The sequence below is a fragment of the Ostrea edulis genome, chromosome 2 (genome assembly GCF_947568905.1).
Source record: "Ostrea edulis chromosome 2, xbOstEdul1.1, whole genome shotgun sequence".
NCBI classification, from domain to species: domain Eukaryota; kingdom Metazoa; phylum Mollusca; class Bivalvia; order Ostreida; family Ostreidae; genus Ostrea; species Ostrea edulis.
In genome coordinates, this window is record NC_079165.1 from 39165990 (window position 1) to 39186182 (window position 20193).

Here is a 20193-nt window from a genome sequence, read left to right on the forward strand (position 1 = left end):
TGATTGACATTCATTTATCATACAGACATTTATATATCATCCACACCGACAATAGAAATGGATTTTAAGTGTCTAGAGTCCGATAGGCATTACAACAAGATCGGTGAAGTTGGCTTCTAGTAACCAGCTACTAGTAACTGGCTACTTAAAAAGAGAAAAGTTGGCTACTAGTAGCCAGCTACTTGAACCAGGAAAAGTTAGCTACTAGTAGACAGTTACTAGTAGCCAACTACTAAAAGTAAGAAAAGTTAGCTACTCGTAGCCAGCTACTACAAAATATAGAAGTTATAATTACTGATAGCTCGCTACCAGATAAAGGTTAATGAGTTTGAAAATTATTATCTATCAGATTTATTTCTAAAGAGGGCGAGGAGTCGTATGAAATTTCATGCTCAATTATCCCCAATTACATAACGTTGCAATGCAAAATACGAATACACTTTTTCAACTGAGTGTGATACGAATTGAATTCAGACGTTCAATTATTTGATATACCATCCATTTTGAGATATCTGCTACTTTTACAATTTGATTCGAGTTACCCTGAAATTTCAACATAATTGTGAATACCGTAAGAAACTTTATGTTTGACTTTATGTTTGTATTAGATATCTGACGAATTTACGACTATACATATGGCAAGAAGTGATACATGGTGTTTTGGTACGCCACGAATTTTCAGATTTCGCTCTTTAGGAAATCAGTTACTTGCACATTTTGATTACCGGTAAAATGAAATTTCAAGATCCGTGTGAATACCATAAGGAACTCCGTGTTTATATCGTATATTTAACTAACTTACAACGATACGTATGGCGAGTTGTGATATTTGGGGTATCGTGATATGTCATCAATTTTCAGATATCACGCTCAAGGAAGTCAGCTACATATACCTTTTGATGGCAGGTAAACTGAAATTTCAAGTTTTTCGCAAATATCTTAAAGAACTCTTGAGTTTGTTTTAGATATCTGACTAATTTACAACTATCAAAGTGAAGAAGAGTGATATTAGGTATCTTGACATGCCATAAATTTCCAGATATCACCCTTAAGGAAGTCAGCTACTTATACCTTTTGATTGCAGGTAACCTGAAATTTCTCGTTTTTCATAAATTTCTCAAGGAACTGTTTCTACTAAATATCTGACTAATTTACAATCATCAAAGTGAAGAAGACTGATTATAGCTATCTTGATATGCCATCAATTTTCAGATATCACCCTTAAGGAAGTCAGCTACTTATACCTTTTAATTCCAGATAACATGAAATTTCAAGTTTTCTACCAATATTTTAAGAAACTCCTTGTTTGTATTAGATATCTGACTAATTTACAATTATCAAAGTGAAGAAGGGTGATATTAGGTATCTTGACATGCCATAAGTTTCCAGATATCACGCTTAAGGAAGTCAGCTACTTATACCTTTTCTTCCTGGAAAGCTGAAATTTCAAGTTTTTCATAAATATCTTAAAGAACTCTGTGTTTGTATTAGATATCTGACGAGTTTACAACTATCCATGTGAAGTGGAGTGGTACTGGGTATCTTGATATGCCATCAATTTTCAGATATCACCCTTAAGGAAGTCAGCTACTTATACCTTTTGATTGCAGGTAACCTGAAATTTCTCGTTTTTCATAAATTTCTCAAGGAACTGTGTTTCTACTAAATATCTGACTAATTTACAATCATCAAAGTGAAGAAGACTGATTATAGCTATCTTGATATGCCATCAATTTTCAGATATCGCCCTTAAGGAAGTCAGCTACTTATACCTTTTAATTCCAGATAACATGAAATTTCAAGTTTTCTACCAATATTTTAAGAAACTCCTTGTTTGTATTAGATATCTGACTAATTTACAATTATCAAAGTGAAGAAGGGTGATATTAGGTATCTTGACATGCCATAAGTTTCCAGATATCACGCTTAAGGAAGTCAGCTACTTATACCTTTTCTTCCTGGAAAGCTGAAATTTCAAGTTTTTCATAAATATCTTAAAGAACTCTGTGTTTGTATTAGATATCTGACGAGTTTACAACTATCCATGTGAAGTGGAGTGGTACTGGGTATCTTGATATGCCATCAATTTTCAGATATCACCCTTAAGGAAGTCAGCTACTTATACCTTTTGATTGCAAGTAACATGAAATTTCAAGTTTTCTACCAATATTTTAAAGAGCTCCTTGTTTGTATTATATATCTGAATAATTTACAATTATCAAAGTGAAGAAGAGTGATATTAGGTATCTTGATATGCCATCAATTTTCAGATATCACCCTTAAGGAAGTCAGCTACTTATACCTTTTGATTGCAGGTAACCTGAAGTTTCTTACGGTATTCACACTTATGTTGAAATTTCAGGGTAACTCGAATCAAATTGTAAAAGTAGCAGATATCTCAAAATGGATGAATATCAAATGATTGAACGTCTGAATTCAATCCGTATCATTTTTAAAGTAAACACTCAGTTGAAAAAGTGTATTCGTTTGTCAGTAGCTTGTCTCGATTTAAAAACTGACCATATGCAGAACAAACTCTTGCGTATTGAATCAGTTGAGAGATATAAACACCATATGCAGGTGATAATGGAATATTGCTACATAAATATGGGAAGTTGACGATGGAGAAGCTGAAATCATCCCGTTTGTCATACAGTTGAGTTGTCAGTTTGCCGTTAATGTCTACTTTCAATAAAGTATCTAAGTATAAAGCAGAAATGGACGACTCTGTGGTGTCCTTTATTTTGAGCTCATGGATATATCGAATCGACATATGAATGAAAGCTATTATTGTTAATAGACAAAACGTCGTTGATATATCTAAATGTCGAATTGAAGGCCACACCAAGAGATATTTTCTTCTCACGTAGAAGTTTTTGGAATAAATTCTGCTTCATATGAATATAAAAACAGGTCAGCTAACAAAGGAGCACTAATCACTAGATATGAATATTTCCGTTTTGCATTTTTGTTGAAGAAGCAACTGTCTATGATGTCAAAAAGTCTAGTCTTTAATTTATCGTGAGGAATGGTCGTGTAAAGAGTTGAAAAGTCCTAGGTTTTGATGTTATTGATTTGGGAAAAGTTTTGCGATTGGATTTTCTATACTTTCATTTTGAACCTATCATTTATTATCTACAATGTTGAAATTACCCTTCAGAGTTGGCCTAAACAGCATTTTTCCATTTGAGGTAGTACCAAACAGATTCGTAAATTTTTCCTAACGTTCAATTCACTTATAAACTTTAATAGTTTTTTCTAAGGAACAAAACCTCTTACTGTACATGATATAAAAGAAATTGTTTTATCTCCACTCAGTTTCAAATATAGGGTATCAGACTCAGTTAGAAGAATGTGAAATTAAACTTTCATGATTAAAATGTCCCCAATGTAAAAATTCTAGAGATTTTACAAAAAAAAATTTTGAAGATGACCTATTCAATTGTTAAAAAATCTCGACAAAATAATTGTAATTGATATACATGTATATGTGTACACCGCGATGTACAATATAACATGCATGGCTCGTCAATAGCAAATCTTAAACGTAAAATTGATGAAGAAGAAAATGATATATTCGGCAAATCATCATATTTGACCTTTAACCTTAAGATATTACCTTCATTATACTTTAAGACAAATGGCTTCTTAAACAGGTGTCTAAATATCAGGTCTCTACTAGCTACACAACAAAAGTTTATAACAGACAGTTAAATCTCACAAAGATGAAATAAATGCATTCATAATTTAATTAGACCCCCAGACCTCCAATATACATGTACTAGTCTCGCTTTCCCCAGACTATTTGCACGAGCGAGAGTCTGGTACGATTCCTATTTTAATTCTGTGACCAGTAGAGGGCGTTAAACCAAAACAATTCCAATGGCTACTCCATATATGCGTTTTTTTGTTCGTTACAAAGCAAACAAAGATATTTTATTGTTTGTTGAACCAAAATGTCTTAGCATTGATAACTTCAAAGTTGAAAATTTTAATTTCGCCTTTGTAAACAAACTTTGACAGTTATTCGAACTTTAATTCCTCCACGTTTCTCTATTAGCCAATCAGAAACAATACCGATTTCTCGGTAAGCCAAGATTTGAAATCACAAAAAATAAAGTAGGAATCGTAACAGACTCTCGCTCGTGCAAAGTCTTGAGAGCGAGAGTCTGGGGAAAGGGAGCCTACCAATATACGGATGTCTCCCATATATTTCAGAATATGCTAAATGCATGCATGAATGGATTACATAATTTTGTTCAGAACATCAATTAATATTAGTATTATGGAAGATTTCAACTGATTTTACAAGTGTTTGGTACTACCCGAAGCCTGGGGCATGGACACGATTTGAGCTGAAAATATTTTAACATTTTATTTTTAATGTTTATAATGCTAAACTAATGTATTTCTAATGGTCAGCAAAAATTTGAACGTCAATTGTCGAGGTAAATGGGAGATAGAGACCCAAAATTCTTTGTTATGTAAACAAGGCTCGTGCCATGTTTTTGTTTACATGGGTTAAATATATTAGTAAAAGTTTCATTTAAAGCAGATTTTTTTTTCAACTTACAAGTTAATTCTGAACACATTTACGTGGCTTCTATTGTTTGGCACTTCTCATTTTGTTTTAAACATGCTATTTGCTATTAAACAATCTAATGTAAACAAAAACATGGCACGAGCCTTGTTTACATAACAAAGAATTGTGAGTGCTGTATCTCACTTATAACTCAACAATTGATATTCAAGTTTCGGTTGACCATTAGAAATGCTTTAGGTAAGCATTGTAAACAATAAAATGGAAAAATAAAATTTGAAATTTTCAGATTTTATTTTTCCATTTTCAATTTTGCAGGTCGTATCCCAATATTAAAGACCCGCGACTTTCACAATGCCGACCGTTCGGCGATGAAACACCCGTTTTAACGACATAATGCATTAAGTAAATTCTGTTCTATACTATACGGGCAGAGATGGAGCGGGATACTCTCCCCTTTTCCTCGTGTATCTTCTCAAATATTCTTGAAATAAAGGCGAATCGTCATGAAAAGTTTGATAATTAATTGAACAGCATCGCAGTGTTTACTCACCACTACATCACGCAGTACAATGAATACATAAACACAGAGGCACTGAAAGTATCATCTCCTTGCACATGTAAATACAGCCCATGCATTTGTATGTGAATAATTTTGGTAACAAGCGGACCCATGTGTCAATCGGTCGCGGTAGTTCAGTTACATCTGCTCGTAAACTTACAATTGTATCATCCAGCGTTACTTCACATTTTGATCAGCATTCCCCGTAGTTATTTTTAGAATGGTGAAAACAATATCAAGACTTTTGTTTCTTATCATTACTGATCAGAATATAAATTGACCCGGGCGCAAATGCTTTGATGTGACATTTTCTAACTAAAAAGGCAAGCGCACAACACTAGTGTTTGATTATGCGTGCAAAACAATTTCTATTTCAATGCGATGTACAGACTAAGGAACAACGCCTTCATTCCCTGGGGTCGGTATGTGTAAAACTAACAGACTTATCTTTTGCATTCAAAGATAATTTCATTTGAATCCGTAGTTGTGCGTTACTCGATCTGTTCCCCAAAGCCGCGGTGGTCCACGGTATAAGTGGTATAGCGTTCTATTCGTGACAGGGAGGTCGTGAGTTCAAGTCCCGCTTATGTCATGCGCGTCAAACCTAAAAGTCTTTTGGATATGACCTTAAAAACTGATCCGAGGTCCCGTGTCGGGGCAGGCGTTGCAAAGAGCAGCACTGTCATGACCCTGAGCGCTCAGCATAATTCTAAATGTGTGGTATTTTACCTACAGCAGGTGACTTATCATTATAAGTGAATTTTTTTCGAAGGGGCGAAAACAAAGGGAAAAAGTCGTAATAAAGGTGTTCCCCAAGCATAATCAAATATTTTTTATCCAGTCTTGCATTGAAATTATTTATTCATCCACAATACTTACATTAAAGGAGAAACAGTTTTAGCAAAAATAAACAAGTCCTCGTGTACTGTGAAAATGATTTCCCGAGCTTTCAAAATCAATATTACTGTTGATATCAAATTCATGGGTTTTTTCTTTGATGCTAATTTACATAACATATGATGAATACATTGATATAAAAGTATAAAAATATTTGCCTTATGAGTATTACAGTTCGTCTTTCATTGTACTGTCCATGGTCCGATATTCTTTGTTAAAAGCTTTGTAAAGCTTATCGCCGTATCCGTCAGTCATAGGCATGGATGATTTGGTGAAATCTAACGCGCTGGCCAGTTCTTTTTTGAATTCTGGATTGCGTGCGGCCGACTCGTAGAAGTTGACATTGTCCTTGACGGCCTCGCTGAGCGTTGTTGGGTTCCAGCTCAGTTCCTGCTCTGCGGAAGATGTGTCCACTGGTCCCAGCGTTACTGTTGGGTAGAGTTCAGGCATCGATTCTGCAGCGCAAATAATAGGAACATCCCGCATATTCAGTTCAGATTTTATTGCCTCAAGTAACTCGAAAAGGGTTGGGTTTTCCTTGAAAGCTAAATTGTAAGCTTTTCCGTGAGCAAACTTTTCCGGGCTTTGCGAACATATATGTACTATCAAGTCAGCTACGTCGTCAGAATGTACCAAACTTAACGGCTGGTGACATACAGATTTAGGTATTCTCACTTCATTGCTCAAATGAGCATGTAGACGGATCTGTAGCTGATAGATCCACCACCGGTATGTGTTGTCTCGGGGTCCTATTACGTCCGGTAATCTAAGAGATAGGAATGGCACTCCCCATTTCATATTCTGAAATTGAAGTTCCTCCTCACATAAAAGTTTTCTATGGCCATAGTTGTCTTTTTTCGCGTACTCCTCGCGCTGAAGAACATTTCGTGGTCTCACAGCATCAATTTCACGCGAATAGCCGTCATAGCTTTTGTTGCAAACTTCGTAAACAGAATCTGAACTTATGAGAATATACAGTCCGATTCTGTCCTGGAATATTTTAAAGACGTCTTGAACTTGAAATCTTTCATAGGCACTAAAATCAATCACCACGTCGAATTTAAAATTATGCAAAGCTTCCATATTTTTGCAGTGCGATAGGGACTTGTACCGATCACAAGTCACGTGACTTACACGTGGCTTGATTCTAACATCAGAATCCCAGTACCAGTTTCCCCTGTTAACGATGGTCACATGGTAACCTCCAATGAGAAGCTTCTCCACTGTCGGAATTCCCATGAACCCATTGCCACCAAAAACCAGAGCCTGTGGTGCACTCGTCTCCAAATCTTCACACTCGTTCATTTTTAAGTACTCCAACAACAACACAATGAATAGAGATTTGCATGCTGACCAGCTAAACATACCGCCGTTCATGACTGCTGATGCGCGTATGAAATGTACAGGGTAGTCTAAAAGTGAGATCCTGCTGTACAAGGACGTTGCCTAAAACTTCCGGAATGTTAACTTAAGTTATTCGAAAGTCGCACAAAATAGACCTTTAAACTAAAAGTAAACCATCGAAGTGTTGTAATATGACGCTGAAGAGGATGGACTGCTAATGATAATGCTACCCTGTATAAGAACATTTTTAATAAACCCGGATCAGAAATACTGTCCGTGTTCTTCTAGCAAAGACTTTGGTAATGGGCTTATATTCTACTTTATGAAGATTTACAATTTTTGCCTTCTTTAGATCTTTCTATTTAAATGCTACCACTGTGCATTCATCTTCGCTAGCCAAGGGTGACGATACACGGTGTTCAAGAGGAACTGTTCAAGAGGAACGCCGTGCATCGTCCCCCTTGCCTAGCGAAGATGCTCTGCATTATGAAATTTATTTCTTTTAGTTACATTCTACTTTTATTTCTTTTGGAATTCCCAGACATTAAAATAGATGTACTAATTTCATCAAGTATAGTTCTGTATTCATTCGCGCACTGCATCAAATTCTTGAGCAAATGAAATACTCGTCATTGCAATTTAATTGTAAGGATATAAAAGACAAAAATGTAGCCCGCGGTGACATACACAGGGATAGAGTTCATATGCAGGACTCGCGGGCTTTTCTTTCAAGATTTTTATGATACTTCTATTGTCTGATTGTGAAATGATAAAAAGAATGATACATTTCATTGCATGCCCATACATCTCTTTTCAAAAAGATACATTTCATTAATTTAACTTTTAATTCATTTGCAAGAATATGTTTCCTTAAAAGGGCATTTGTAACAGAAGTTAATGTTAAAGATGATAAAATTTATCGTCTTCAATTGAATATCGTTATCCATCAGAGTGGTAACAAAACATGAAGTTATTTATAAATTCATCGTATTTAAATCTTTCCAGCATGGTGGGCTAATGAAACGGACCCGGGGTAAGATTACATTCAATATGAATTTATGATGAATAATAGTAAATAAATCGTCATAATGATATGAAATACATTATAAATAATCCTTAATTCATAGTTTTTAAATCCACAATGATATATGCTTTGTGCGTTTTCTTTGTGTGCCAGCACATAGGACTACATATTGGTGCCCGGGTCCAACCAGAAAAAAATTATTTTGTCTTGACGTTCGCCATTCATTGTATAGTCTATATCTTGGAGAGTTCCACTGGGCGTCCATAACTCCCCCCCCCCCCCCCCCCCCCCCGTCACCACCACCCCCTCACTTTGGGGGTTGGGTGTTCTGTTGGGTAACAAATGCCCGGTTTGTTTTATATATAGAAAACTTAATAATTTTTGTCAACAGTTTAAAAAAACTGCTTATTTATAAATATACATAAATTAATTTTGGATATAGGTGAAAACACTGTATGGTAGATATACAGTAGAGGAAATACGTACCAGCATACAAGTTATTGCTCTTGACAACATTTTTTGAATTTTAGATAATTGATTATCAATGGAAAATAAAAACTTTTTCACTATCAATAGTTTACTAATCTTTTCCTTCTTTTTATCTAGTGAATAAAATCCATATGAAAGATATATTTCTATCATGTGCAAAGTTAAATTCAATAAAGATTTTTGCAAAAACCTATGACATCAAACGAGGATCAATCTACCTTAAGCTTCATGTGAACACCAAAGGCATACCAAGTACACTTGCATATGGAAAATATCTAAAAAGAACGTTCATTTTATTGCAATATTCTAATTATCTCCGAAGTACTCTAATATTACAAACTATGTCACCAGATTCAGAGAATGTTCGAATCACAATCAAGGACACGTACTGGGAATACGTTTATACATTTTTGTTATGATAACAAAAATTCATAATTCAGCAGTCTAGAATTTTTCAAGTACTCACCCAGGTCGAATATCTTGATAGTAGGGTAAATCTTGGCATGCGATTGCAACAGTAGTGTCTTCAGAGTTATCCTTCCCTGTTCTTACTTGTAACATATGAGGTACGAATGACAACTCTGGGTAGAAAGCGAAGACCACTTACAACATGTGATGTGAAGTCTGGGAATTTTCCATTATGTAATTCTAGGAAGAGTTCATCTCAAGTTTTATAAGATTTTACTACATTTCAAACAATCAACGTCAGATCGATTTCATGATATATGGCGAACTTGGTAGATACCCCATGAAAATTCAAATTGTATTGTATTGTATTGTTTATTGGCTCCAAGTCTTACAGCTCAATTTGTGGGAGACGATAGGGAATCGAGCATTTCAATTCATATGTTCAAGCTTACATTTCCACTATCATTCACTACATGTACTACTATAGTGGGAAGGGAGGGGGCAACCAGCCAATAAATCAGACTTTGTATGTTTGTAAAAATAATGAACTTTAGATCTGAAAATAACGGAGAAAGTACGTTGTCAAGAAAGGGGACACTCCCTCCTCCATTTGCTATGTGCTTGTTAAAAAATAATTCTTTTATATCAAAATTGATATAGAATAATAAGTTATAAACATCACTCTGAATCTACGCACAAGTACTCTGAAGTAAATATTGAAAAGTTGGTGGAGTTCTTCATTGACAATATCTATGTGGTCTTTGTTGATCAAGTCTTCCAGCAGTCTGTTGGAATTTCCATGGGCACAAATTGTGCTCCTTTATAAGCAGGTCTGTTTTTATATTCTTATGAGGCAGAATTTATTCAAAAGCTTCTACAAGAGAATAAAAAAAATCTTGCCGTGGCCTTCAACTCAACATTTAGATATATCGACGACGCTGTATTTTATAATTTTGTGGCCGAGTGGTTAGAGTATCGCGCTCAAAATTACACGGCCTCTCACCTCTATTGGTGCGGGTTCGAATCCCGCTCGCGCCGATAAGTGAAAAAGTTTCCCAGTTTACTTTTGGAAGATCGGTGGTCTCTTCCCAGGTACATTGTAACCGGGTTCTCTCTTCCACCAATAAAAACTGGGTGCCACCAGATAACTGAAAACTTGTTGAGTGTGGCAGAAAACATCAATAAATCAAATCAAATTAACAATTTTTAATCATATGTTGATCCAATATATCCCAGTGAACTCGAAATAGAAGACATCACAGAGTCTTCCATATCTGCTTCAAATTTGGATATTTTATTGAACATAGATGGTAACGGAAAACTGACAGCTCAACTTTATGACAAACGGGGTGACTTCATCTTCTCCATCAACCTCCCATATCTATGTAGTATCATTCCAATATCACCTGTACATGGTGACTATGTCTCTCAACTTATTCGATGTGCAAGAGCATGTTCTGCATATGATAAGATTATTTTTTTTTTAATTGAAGCAAGCTACTGACAAATAAGTTGATGTTACAGCGGTTTCAACAGTCTTGTTCGAAGTTAGCATTTCGCAAATTCTATGGTCGTTATAATGATCTTATTAGCAAATACAACCTGTCGTTAGGTCAAATGCTGTCTGACATATTTCATACCGATTGTTAGGCCGCTCTTTACATACTGATTTTGACTACGGATTACTCCGTTTACCTGATCAAGACTGAGGGCTCACGGCGGGTGTGACCGGTCAACAGGGTTGCTTACTCCTCTTAGGCACCTTATCCCACCTCTGGTGTGTCCAAGGGCCCATGTTTGCCCTACTATTGATTTAGTATTCTATATGGGATTTATGAGATTGATCAATGTTGGTTATCTTTACTTTTCATGTATCAGGAAGTCGATTTTTTCTTGATATGAAGAAATCTTTTTTTTCTGATATCAAACAATAGGAGTATTTCTAGATTTTAAAAATCGATTTCTTTCGAATCAGATACCCACTTCAGCCCCTACCCGGCGTTGAACTTACCACCTGCCGGAACCAAATCTCCTAGCAGCATGTAACTAGACCACTTGACCATCTAGGCACGCGCTAGACCGCTCGAGGAGATTTTGTTCCGCAGGTTGTGAGTTCAACCCCGAGCATGGGCGGAAGTGGGTATCCAAATATAATAAAGTGAAAATTTCTGTGTTTTATTTCTTCACTTAGGGCAGTTATGTTTATTTAAGAGACCATCGCTTATATATACATGTATCTCAGGTGACAAGAGTTGAAAAGACATTGATGACTGTGTGTTTCCTTGTAAAATAGAACCGTGGAAATGTTATTATTTTGCTTGATGATTAGTGCGTCCAAAAACGAAATTTTTTTTTTGTTGTTGTTGTTGACCGGTTTCGATTGTAAACTTGATGTTTTCATGCATGGAGTTGATTTTTAAAATAACAAATGAAATTCTTTCCATTCGGAAAAACCTACACAAGTAGTATTATAATAAAAATATCACAAAATCGATTGAGTATACTCGACTAGTTTCCTCAATTCTTCAGGAGGATGAATATACACATACATAAAATAATTTGCGTTATTTTTCTAATATCCGAAATAGAATATTTTCTATATATTTTTTTTTTTTCAAAATCTTATATAAAAAAATCTACTTCATGTTAAGTATTTTGATATGTAAAAAATGTAATTTTCGATATAAGAAAATCATTTTCTGATATCAAAAATAGAATATTTGATATAGAATAGAATAGAATAGTATTTATTACCAAATGGGCACAAACATGTCACATATATAATTATTGTTGATACAATTAAAGACAATACACAGTGAAGAGCAATTCTTGGAGTAATACACTTCTTTGTGGTAGTTCAAGTTTCATTATATGCAAGCATTAGTATTCAGTTGATACATGTGTGTTATCCCTAATGCAATATATAATACGCCTGATACATTAACAAGAGGTAGCAAGAGTCGGTGCTGTAGGATATAAAACAGAAATCCACTTCAGCCTCATGTATAGTAAGCAGATAAATAATATATAGATTAAATGTTAAATTGCAAATGTAATATATTAAACTGCAATGGACAGCAAGGATAGTATATATTATCAATTGTGTTAATTAGTGCACTTTTGCCCAATGCAGAGTATATCAGCATGCACATTCCAACAGCTTATTAACATATTTTAAAAAACAACAAATTCGCTGTAAATGAGTCAATATATATATATATATATATATATATATATATATATATATATATACATGACTTTGAAATTGTTTAAACTAATGTACATATTGTTATTAGATATTGTAGCGATGTACATCCTGAACATTACCACACATACATGTGTAAAATATACCTAATACATCAACAAAAGGCAACAATAGACGGTCTTAAAGGATATATCAAACAGAAATCCACTTCTGCCTCATGTAGAATAAACAGATACATAATATATAGAAATAGATATAAAGTTTATATATACACATTGTATATTGAACTGTAAAAAATCAGAACTTCGGGGGGGGGGTTTAAATCAGAAAATACCTCAAAAATACGAAAACGGCGCCTCATATCTAGAAATCCCCGCTGCTGAGTATTATGTGTCTGACCAGAGACATAATATAACATGTATCTAGTCTGATATTGCACTAGGCTATACAAGTAGGATGTGCGTGTCAACAGAATTTACGGGTACACCCAAGGTAATCGGTAGCACGCCTCTCCAGGTGTAACGCCTCAATATCGGAAAAAAGCAACGCTGTGTATCAGCATTTCCTTCTCCTTGGAAGGTGTACACAATTTTACAAGTTTGTTTTGATTTCAAGAATTTCTGATAATCTGAAGATATTTATAAACCTAGCTAACGGTACAAAGCAAAATATATTTAGAGATCTGTCTACGATTTCAGTTTTCAGATAATATTGACAGAGACATATACAGTATGTTAGATACGTCTCTGATAGTTTTCGAGAATATTCAAGAAAAACTCGTCAAACCGGTACCAAGGTAGAACTCGAAAAAAATCAACTTTTTCTTTAATGTTCTCTAGCACTGTGTTGCCGCAGGCTCGTTCCGTTTTGTTTATATCTTCTGATTCTCAAAAAATTTTTAAAGTGTACCTGCTGAACACAGGCACTTGACGTTTTAAATATCTATAATTATAATAATAAAAAACTGTCTTCCTGTAAACATAATATTCAATATCATGTTTACGTGAAGACATTTTTTTAAAACGTCAAGTGCCTGTGCTTCCGAAGTAAGTATCGAGAGGACCGCTTTTTCCGATATTGAGCTGAACATTACACTGTCCTGCTGGAGATGCGTATTGCCGATTACCCTTGGTGTTAATGCTACTACATCGTATGGTGACGTCCTTATAACTATCGCTTAAGAATAGATTACACTATAATTTAGATCGTTTTGTATTAAAAGTTCTTTCAACGGTAAATTATTTTTATTCATAATCGTGAAGTCTTGGCAAAATAAAGAATTCCATTGAACTTGTAGAACGAGTTAACATTTTTCGTGATATGCTTAGTTCCGTGTTGCCACATTTCTTGATACGAGCATTAAATGCATCCTGTTCATAATGGAATCTAACTATGAAATTTTCAATAATGGAACAAAGAATAGTTTTTAAATACAATTTATTTTTTTATTGCTACGTGTGATTATCATGTATTCCTTCATTTTCTGATCTCATATTTGATGGGTGACGATTTGACTGGGAACCTTCATTTACGAACGATCTGCTGAATCACTTCATTTCCGTTTAGAACATGATTCGTACTGAAAGAAGGAACGTTGTTTGATGCAGAATTTGGCAGTGAATAAGGATATATCAGGCTGCAGAAGATATTGTAAGTATTGTAACTTCTTATTTAATCTATATTTTGCACTTCATAGGTGTCCGAAATTGTTTTGGACAAATGCCAGAAATACTTGAACAACTTCGACACTCAAGAACACTTGAAAAAATTAGGAAATATTTTGTTTACATCAGTCATCCCGGCAGTTTAAGTTAATTGACACGATGTTTGTAGCATATGAACCCGGGTTTATGATGGTTTGAATCGAACTTTCTGGAACCAAACAATGGCTGCAGTTGTACGAGTAATAAAAACAGTTAAATGCTAATATATTTTCAAGGGGAAATTTTTATACGTAGGCCCCTAATTGTCATTGGTACATTAATTTATCATACATGCTAAGTAAAGGTTATGAAAAAGAAAACAACAACAAAAACAAAACAAAACATTCATGTAATTTGTTTTTACTGCTGTGGTCAGTGGTGGTTTTGACTGTTTTAGCACAGCACATTCAGAAGAGTTGTTTCCCTTTGATGGGTCAAGCTGTGGTCACCTTATTTCCCCCAGTGTAACCTTACCAACTGTTCAGAGTAATGTTGCAGAATAAAAATAGTAGGAATGTTTTCCCTTCTGTATATGATGTTGCCCCATATGCAGGCAATAATATATCAAAAAGTTTTAAATTGATGTTGTTACATATTTCAAATTTGATACAGCTAATTAAGGTTAAGTTTATACAAAGACTGTTGAGGAAAATCTGAAGATTGCACCTCAAAACAACCCCCCCCCCCCAAAAAAAAAAACCAAAAGTTGACTTTTACTTATAAATGTACAAGTCATTTATAATTATATTGGCAATGGTGCAAGAAAATTCCACTACTGTACAATTAGAATGCTTGGAAATGTCAGTCTTGCATCACACATGCACATTCATCAAGTAATTCTATCCCAGAAATGCGTAAAAAAATATATATATATTGTATGAATGATCAATCATAAACATATTGAAACTTTTTTCTCTTCCATGGAGAAAACATATAAATGACTGGATATTTTAAAGATATTGGCAGGTGTTTCTCTTTTTTCCATGGACATTGTACATGTATTTAAATGTCTATGAAAAATTAACCGTGTTGAAGAATTTGAAGAGATATGAAAGTACTTCCTTGCATTACTGGATCCGGAAATCAGAATTTAAATTACCTTGTATGAATGACATTATGTAATCACAGAGGTCTGCATCGGATCTCGATCCTATCAGCATGCAGGTACATGACAATATGTGATTGTGAGTGGATATTGTACCTCATAATTATTTGTAGAAGGATGTTCTTTGTATAATTTAAAACCTTAATGTATTTTGTTGTTTTCAATACATTGTATTAGCATTAGAGAATAATGTTAACACTATCAGATCTGCCGCAGCAGGAGAGTGTTTTGTTAGATAAAGAAGGTATAGTCATGTTTGTGAGAATTAATGCACATTTTATTTGTGTATTTATTTTACAGTGTTTGTAAATACATGTACATGTTTTTCCTTTCTTTTTTAAGCTTTTCTGTTTAACCCACAGGTCTTTCGAATGTCTAAGTATCTTTCATATGTAGATAATAGAGAAATTAAGGCTCATAATTCCTGCCACAGGGTAACCATATTTCAGCAATTAAAAGTTTTTACTAAATACAGGCATTGTACGCTGCATTCTGAAGCTTTCAACTTGCATATATAATTATTAATTTAGATTTTCACCAAATTTCATATAAAATTTTGAAGTACTTCCTAAGATATTCGAGAATTAGTTAAGAATTTGACTTATTTATTTTAGTAGACATTAACCTGGGCCAGATGAGGAACCCGTGTTTTTCATTAGTACTTGGACGATATTTGCAATGCAATAGACAAAACATCTTATCATCATCTTCAATTTGAGAATACAAATAGTAACAGTGAAGAAAATTATCCTTTTCCTCAGCTGTGCTTTACAACCTACGGTCATTTTAAATACTGCTCCTTTACAGATGCTTTGAAAGTGGTTGTTGGGTGCAAAGTACAGCTTAGAAAAGGTGGGGTTTTTGTGGGGTGTCAAATATTGGAACTATTAGACACATGTATCATTAAACTGAGGTGAGATTTCAACTTCAAAATTTTATTAGATGAAGGTTTTAGAATATATTTGTCCAGTCAATGCATTCCAAAAACAGTCGTTGTACACATGAAATAATGAAGTGCTCCGGGCTGATATCTAGAAAATATATTGGTAAAATGTTTTAATTGATTCTTGAATACTTCGGGAAGTACTTGAAATTTTTGGACGAAATTTGGTGACAATCTTGATGAGTTATATTATATGCAAGTTGAAAGGCTAAGAATGCAGTAATGTATAAAATGCATTTAGTTAATTATTCATTTAAACACTGAAATTGCATGGGTACTGTGTAATAATTGTATAATTGTTACAAGCCATTCTCTATATCATTCAGACATTCAGAGGGACTGTGTATCAACCATTGATTTTGAGCAACCTCCTTCTTCAAAACATAGTCATTGATAAATTTGATAAAATGTTTAATACAATTTCTGGTGATATAATACGGAATCCTTTTCCCTGAATAAAAAATGGCTGAAAGAATTGTATCAATTACATACTATGTCATTCACTTGCCAAAAAAATAAAACGATTAGCTGTATATGAATGCAATGTAGGGTTTTAAATTGTACAGCGAACAGAATGTATAGACCTTTAAAAATTGCACGACATGATAATACAATAGTATTATAAGAAAGAACTTTGTACGTACATATATAATGCATTACAGTGCAAAGAAGTGAGATATTTTACATTTTAGAAATATGAATAATATATTTTATAAGTAAACAAGACTGCTCATAGTGTGCATGTACCTATTTTCTAAGCATTTAAAATGTCATGCCATGACACAGTAAATGTATAATTATACATGTATGCTAGATTTGAGTTTTCAATGTTATGATATTCTATTTCATTTTGTAAGACTGTATCATGTATGATGGACTTGCACGCTGTACCATCCATGTGCTAAACTATATATATATGTTATGACAGATTGAATGGCTATTTCTAATGATAGGCTGTAAAATAATGGATTCACTGCATTTTTCTGATGAAAGGTTATAAATAAAATTGTAAATTTACTGCATGTTTCTAATGATAGGCTGTATAACTGTTTCTAGATATTAAGGTGATTTTTTTTTAATTTACAAAAATTGTTCCTTTTCTCTAAGGTCAGAAAACCATGCATCAACGTGCAAAATGGGGTATGTCAGAAGGGGGTGGGGTTATGATAAAAAAAAATCAAGAAAGAGATCATAGATAGTGGTAATTAATGCTTAAAACCTGAAATGAGACAACATCATGTTTTGCTAATTTGTAATTTAGTGTCTGTTGATTGGCATTTTTCAAATTTCTTTCCATTTCCTTAATGCTATATAAGAATTTGATACTATAGTAAAAGCCAATAAAATACCCTATTAGATTTGAACTCAAAAACTATAGATTTTTAGTCCTCTGACATAACCACTGAGTGTTGTGAGTGTTGAAGTATTGGATCTGCCATGTTGTGTAATTTTATCTAAAATGGCTAAATTTTATGGTGTCTGTGCACCATAACTTAAGCGAAAAATGAAATGAAACAGATAAATGATATATCAGGCTCATTTATTTCCACCACAGAGCAGTTTGCTGAAGACAACTTGATTTTCTTTGAAATCAATATTTCTTTGTGCAAGCATTAACCTCATAATTGGACCACTATTTTCAGTCCTGTTTGTGTATGTGGTATAAATATGGACAAAATTATATTTAAAAAAAAGTTGCTTGTATTTCACTGAAAATAACTGATCAATTTTGTTAGCAATCAGGGCATTTGTAGACAAAAAGAGATAGTGGAACTTTGTCATAGGTTGTGAACACTTTTGTGCTTTGTACATTCCTTTAGGTTAAAAATAGCAGTGATGAAAGGCAGACTTCATAACAGAGGAAAGATAGGTTAGTCATGTTTGTAGTATGGGAAGGAAGTGTTTGATTTATATAACTATGTGTATATACAGCAGTAGTTTACTAACACAGGATTTTCATAAGTACACCAATTTATGTCATGTTATTTTCCTTGTTGTGTCACTGCTGATAAAGATTTACTATACTGATGCAATACTGATGTTGTTTCAGGTATTTGTAGGTGTGTATCTGTGTACAGGATTGGTTGCTTGCAAAAATTCATTGGTCTACTTTTGTTTTTTAAAAGAGTACCCACAAATGAATAAGAGATGTCCTGACATTGTGTAATTGTATAAGACTAGTAGACATAATTTTGAATACCTTGTATCTGTACTACATTGAATGAGAGGTGTTAACCCCCCACCCCCCACCTCCTCTTATTTTCAGAAATCAACTAGTAAGAAACATTGAACCAAAACTAATAATACACATATTAGTGTGTTAAACAAATTAAGGGTAAAGATATTTTATTTACTAAATGCACCAGAATTTGTTTTTCTGCATGATGGTATATAACATAGAATAATATGAGTAATGATGCAGTAAATATTTACAGATCTAAATCTGGTAGATTTTATCTCTCCCTGATTTAGACCTCCCCACCAGGCACTGCTATTAATTCCCAGTCCAAAGTCCAACACCTAAATTTACCCCCAATGCAGATATGAAGGATAAATTTGTCTTGTCCCCTTTATGCATTCTGTTAATGTAGTGAAATATATGGCTGTATTTAGATGAAAACATGTCTGGTGGATATGTAAATGTAAAATACTGAAGTATATTTTTAGAAGTGATTGGACCTGCAAAATAAGGGGGTTGGGTGTTGGGTTACCTTATTGATCCTGAATAAATTAACTGAGGTCTTAATTTGCTTATCTCTCAGTATGTGTTCATCTGAATTGCATTTTTTTCCATGATGTACTTATACATTCCCAAATTTGGGAGATAGATGTTTTCTGATTATCCACCTTAAAGTGTATAGGTGCATTCTGAAGTTATCATCACTTAGTAGATCAAAGTTATGAATTGTCTTAGGTAATAAAGATTATAAAGATTACAGGTGTGTGTCCTTGAACTCCTGTATAAAAAAAAAAAAAAAAAAAAAAGATAACGGTGACCAAGTGTTTAGATAAACTTTAAGATTTTTGGTAAGGATCAGTGTGTTTTGCAGGAGGTAGGGTTTTGAGAATTCAAGATCTGTTGATTTAATTTGATCCATGTATAAGCATATATTTAAGAAATATATATATATAATGTCTTTCTTGAAAATACATGTGGGTATGAACTGTGACACTTAACGCTAGCCAATCTGATTTATAAATACAGATCTCTCAAATAGCACAGAGAGATCTCTTTGAGAGATCTGTACTTTAATCAGATTGCACGCCAGCATTCTTCATGAAACGCTAATGCTAATTATGATGGCCTGAAGTGTTACAGTTCATACCTTCATGCATTTTCAAAAATGAACTTTATTTCTTATACATGTATCTACTTTCATTTCTGTCACAATTCCCAGTCGTTAAAATAGACATACTGTATCTATCAAGTATATTTCTGCATTCATATGCACATTAATGCATGTTTACAATAGCAGCACATTCATGAGGAAATGCCAGTCATTACAATTTGTAACTTATCAAAGGAAAAAACGTGGGAAATGTGAATATAAAATTGTGCATCTGATTACATGTACAATTTCCTTTGTGGAAAGGTTCATAGATTGTGGAAGAATAACTGTGTAATTTATAATATTCTCAAATTTGTATACATGTACAACTTAATGATGCACATTTGAATTAAACATGGCTTTCTTTTTCTGTGTAGTGAAGATAGGCCACAAAAAAATCTGATACTGGATCTACATAACAGAATTTTTAAAGAATGCATGTAAATGGATCATTTGGTTATGCGTAGAAAGCTTTGAGCTTAAATATAATCTGTGACAAATATAAAATTTTCGTGACCATCAAACCATTTAGTTATAGGTTTTTGACAAATTGATCAATAAGACATTCATATCTGAATAAGTTAAGGTAAATGGTAACATTAAAAGATTTTATGTTGGTGTGTCAAATTGTCATTAATGAAATG

The 20193-nt window shown here is 33.8% G+C and overlaps 2 protein-coding genes across 6 annotated transcripts in view; one reads left to right on the top strand and one right to left on the bottom strand.

The window, feature by feature from the left end:
- Positions 1–5945: 5945 nt before the first annotated feature.
- On the bottom strand, positions 5946–7580 carry LOC125680326 (uncharacterized). Its single transcript, XM_048919808.2, has one exon. It carries the CDS (start codon positions 7374–7376, stop codon positions 6168–6170), a length of 1209 nt encoding a protein of 402 aa, XP_048775765.1. The 5' UTR covers positions 7377–7580; the 3' UTR covers positions 5946–6167.
- Positions 7581–13782: 6202 nt separating this feature from the next.
- The window catches only part of LOC125678217 (anion exchange protein 2-like), a 47179-nt gene continuing 40768 nt past the window's right edge, over positions 13783–20193 (top strand). For 2 of the 5 annotated variants that reach the window (XM_048916475.2, XM_048916481.2), the window contains exon 1: positions 13783–14119. The gene's annotated coding sequence lies outside the window, so the exon portion shown is untranslated. Of the gene's footprint in view, positions 14120–15452; positions 15522–17327; positions 17361–18040; positions 18091–18470; positions 19248–20193 lie in introns of those variants that run through there. The other 3 variants (XM_056153950.1, XM_048916476.2, XM_048916478.2) reach the window with 3 other exon arrangements.

Excerpts from the sequence above, each read along its gene's own strand:
- LOC125680326 (XM_048919808.2), bottom strand. The coding sequence starts at position 7,376 with ATGAACGGCGGTATGTTTAGCTGGTCAGCATGCAAATCTCTATTCATT.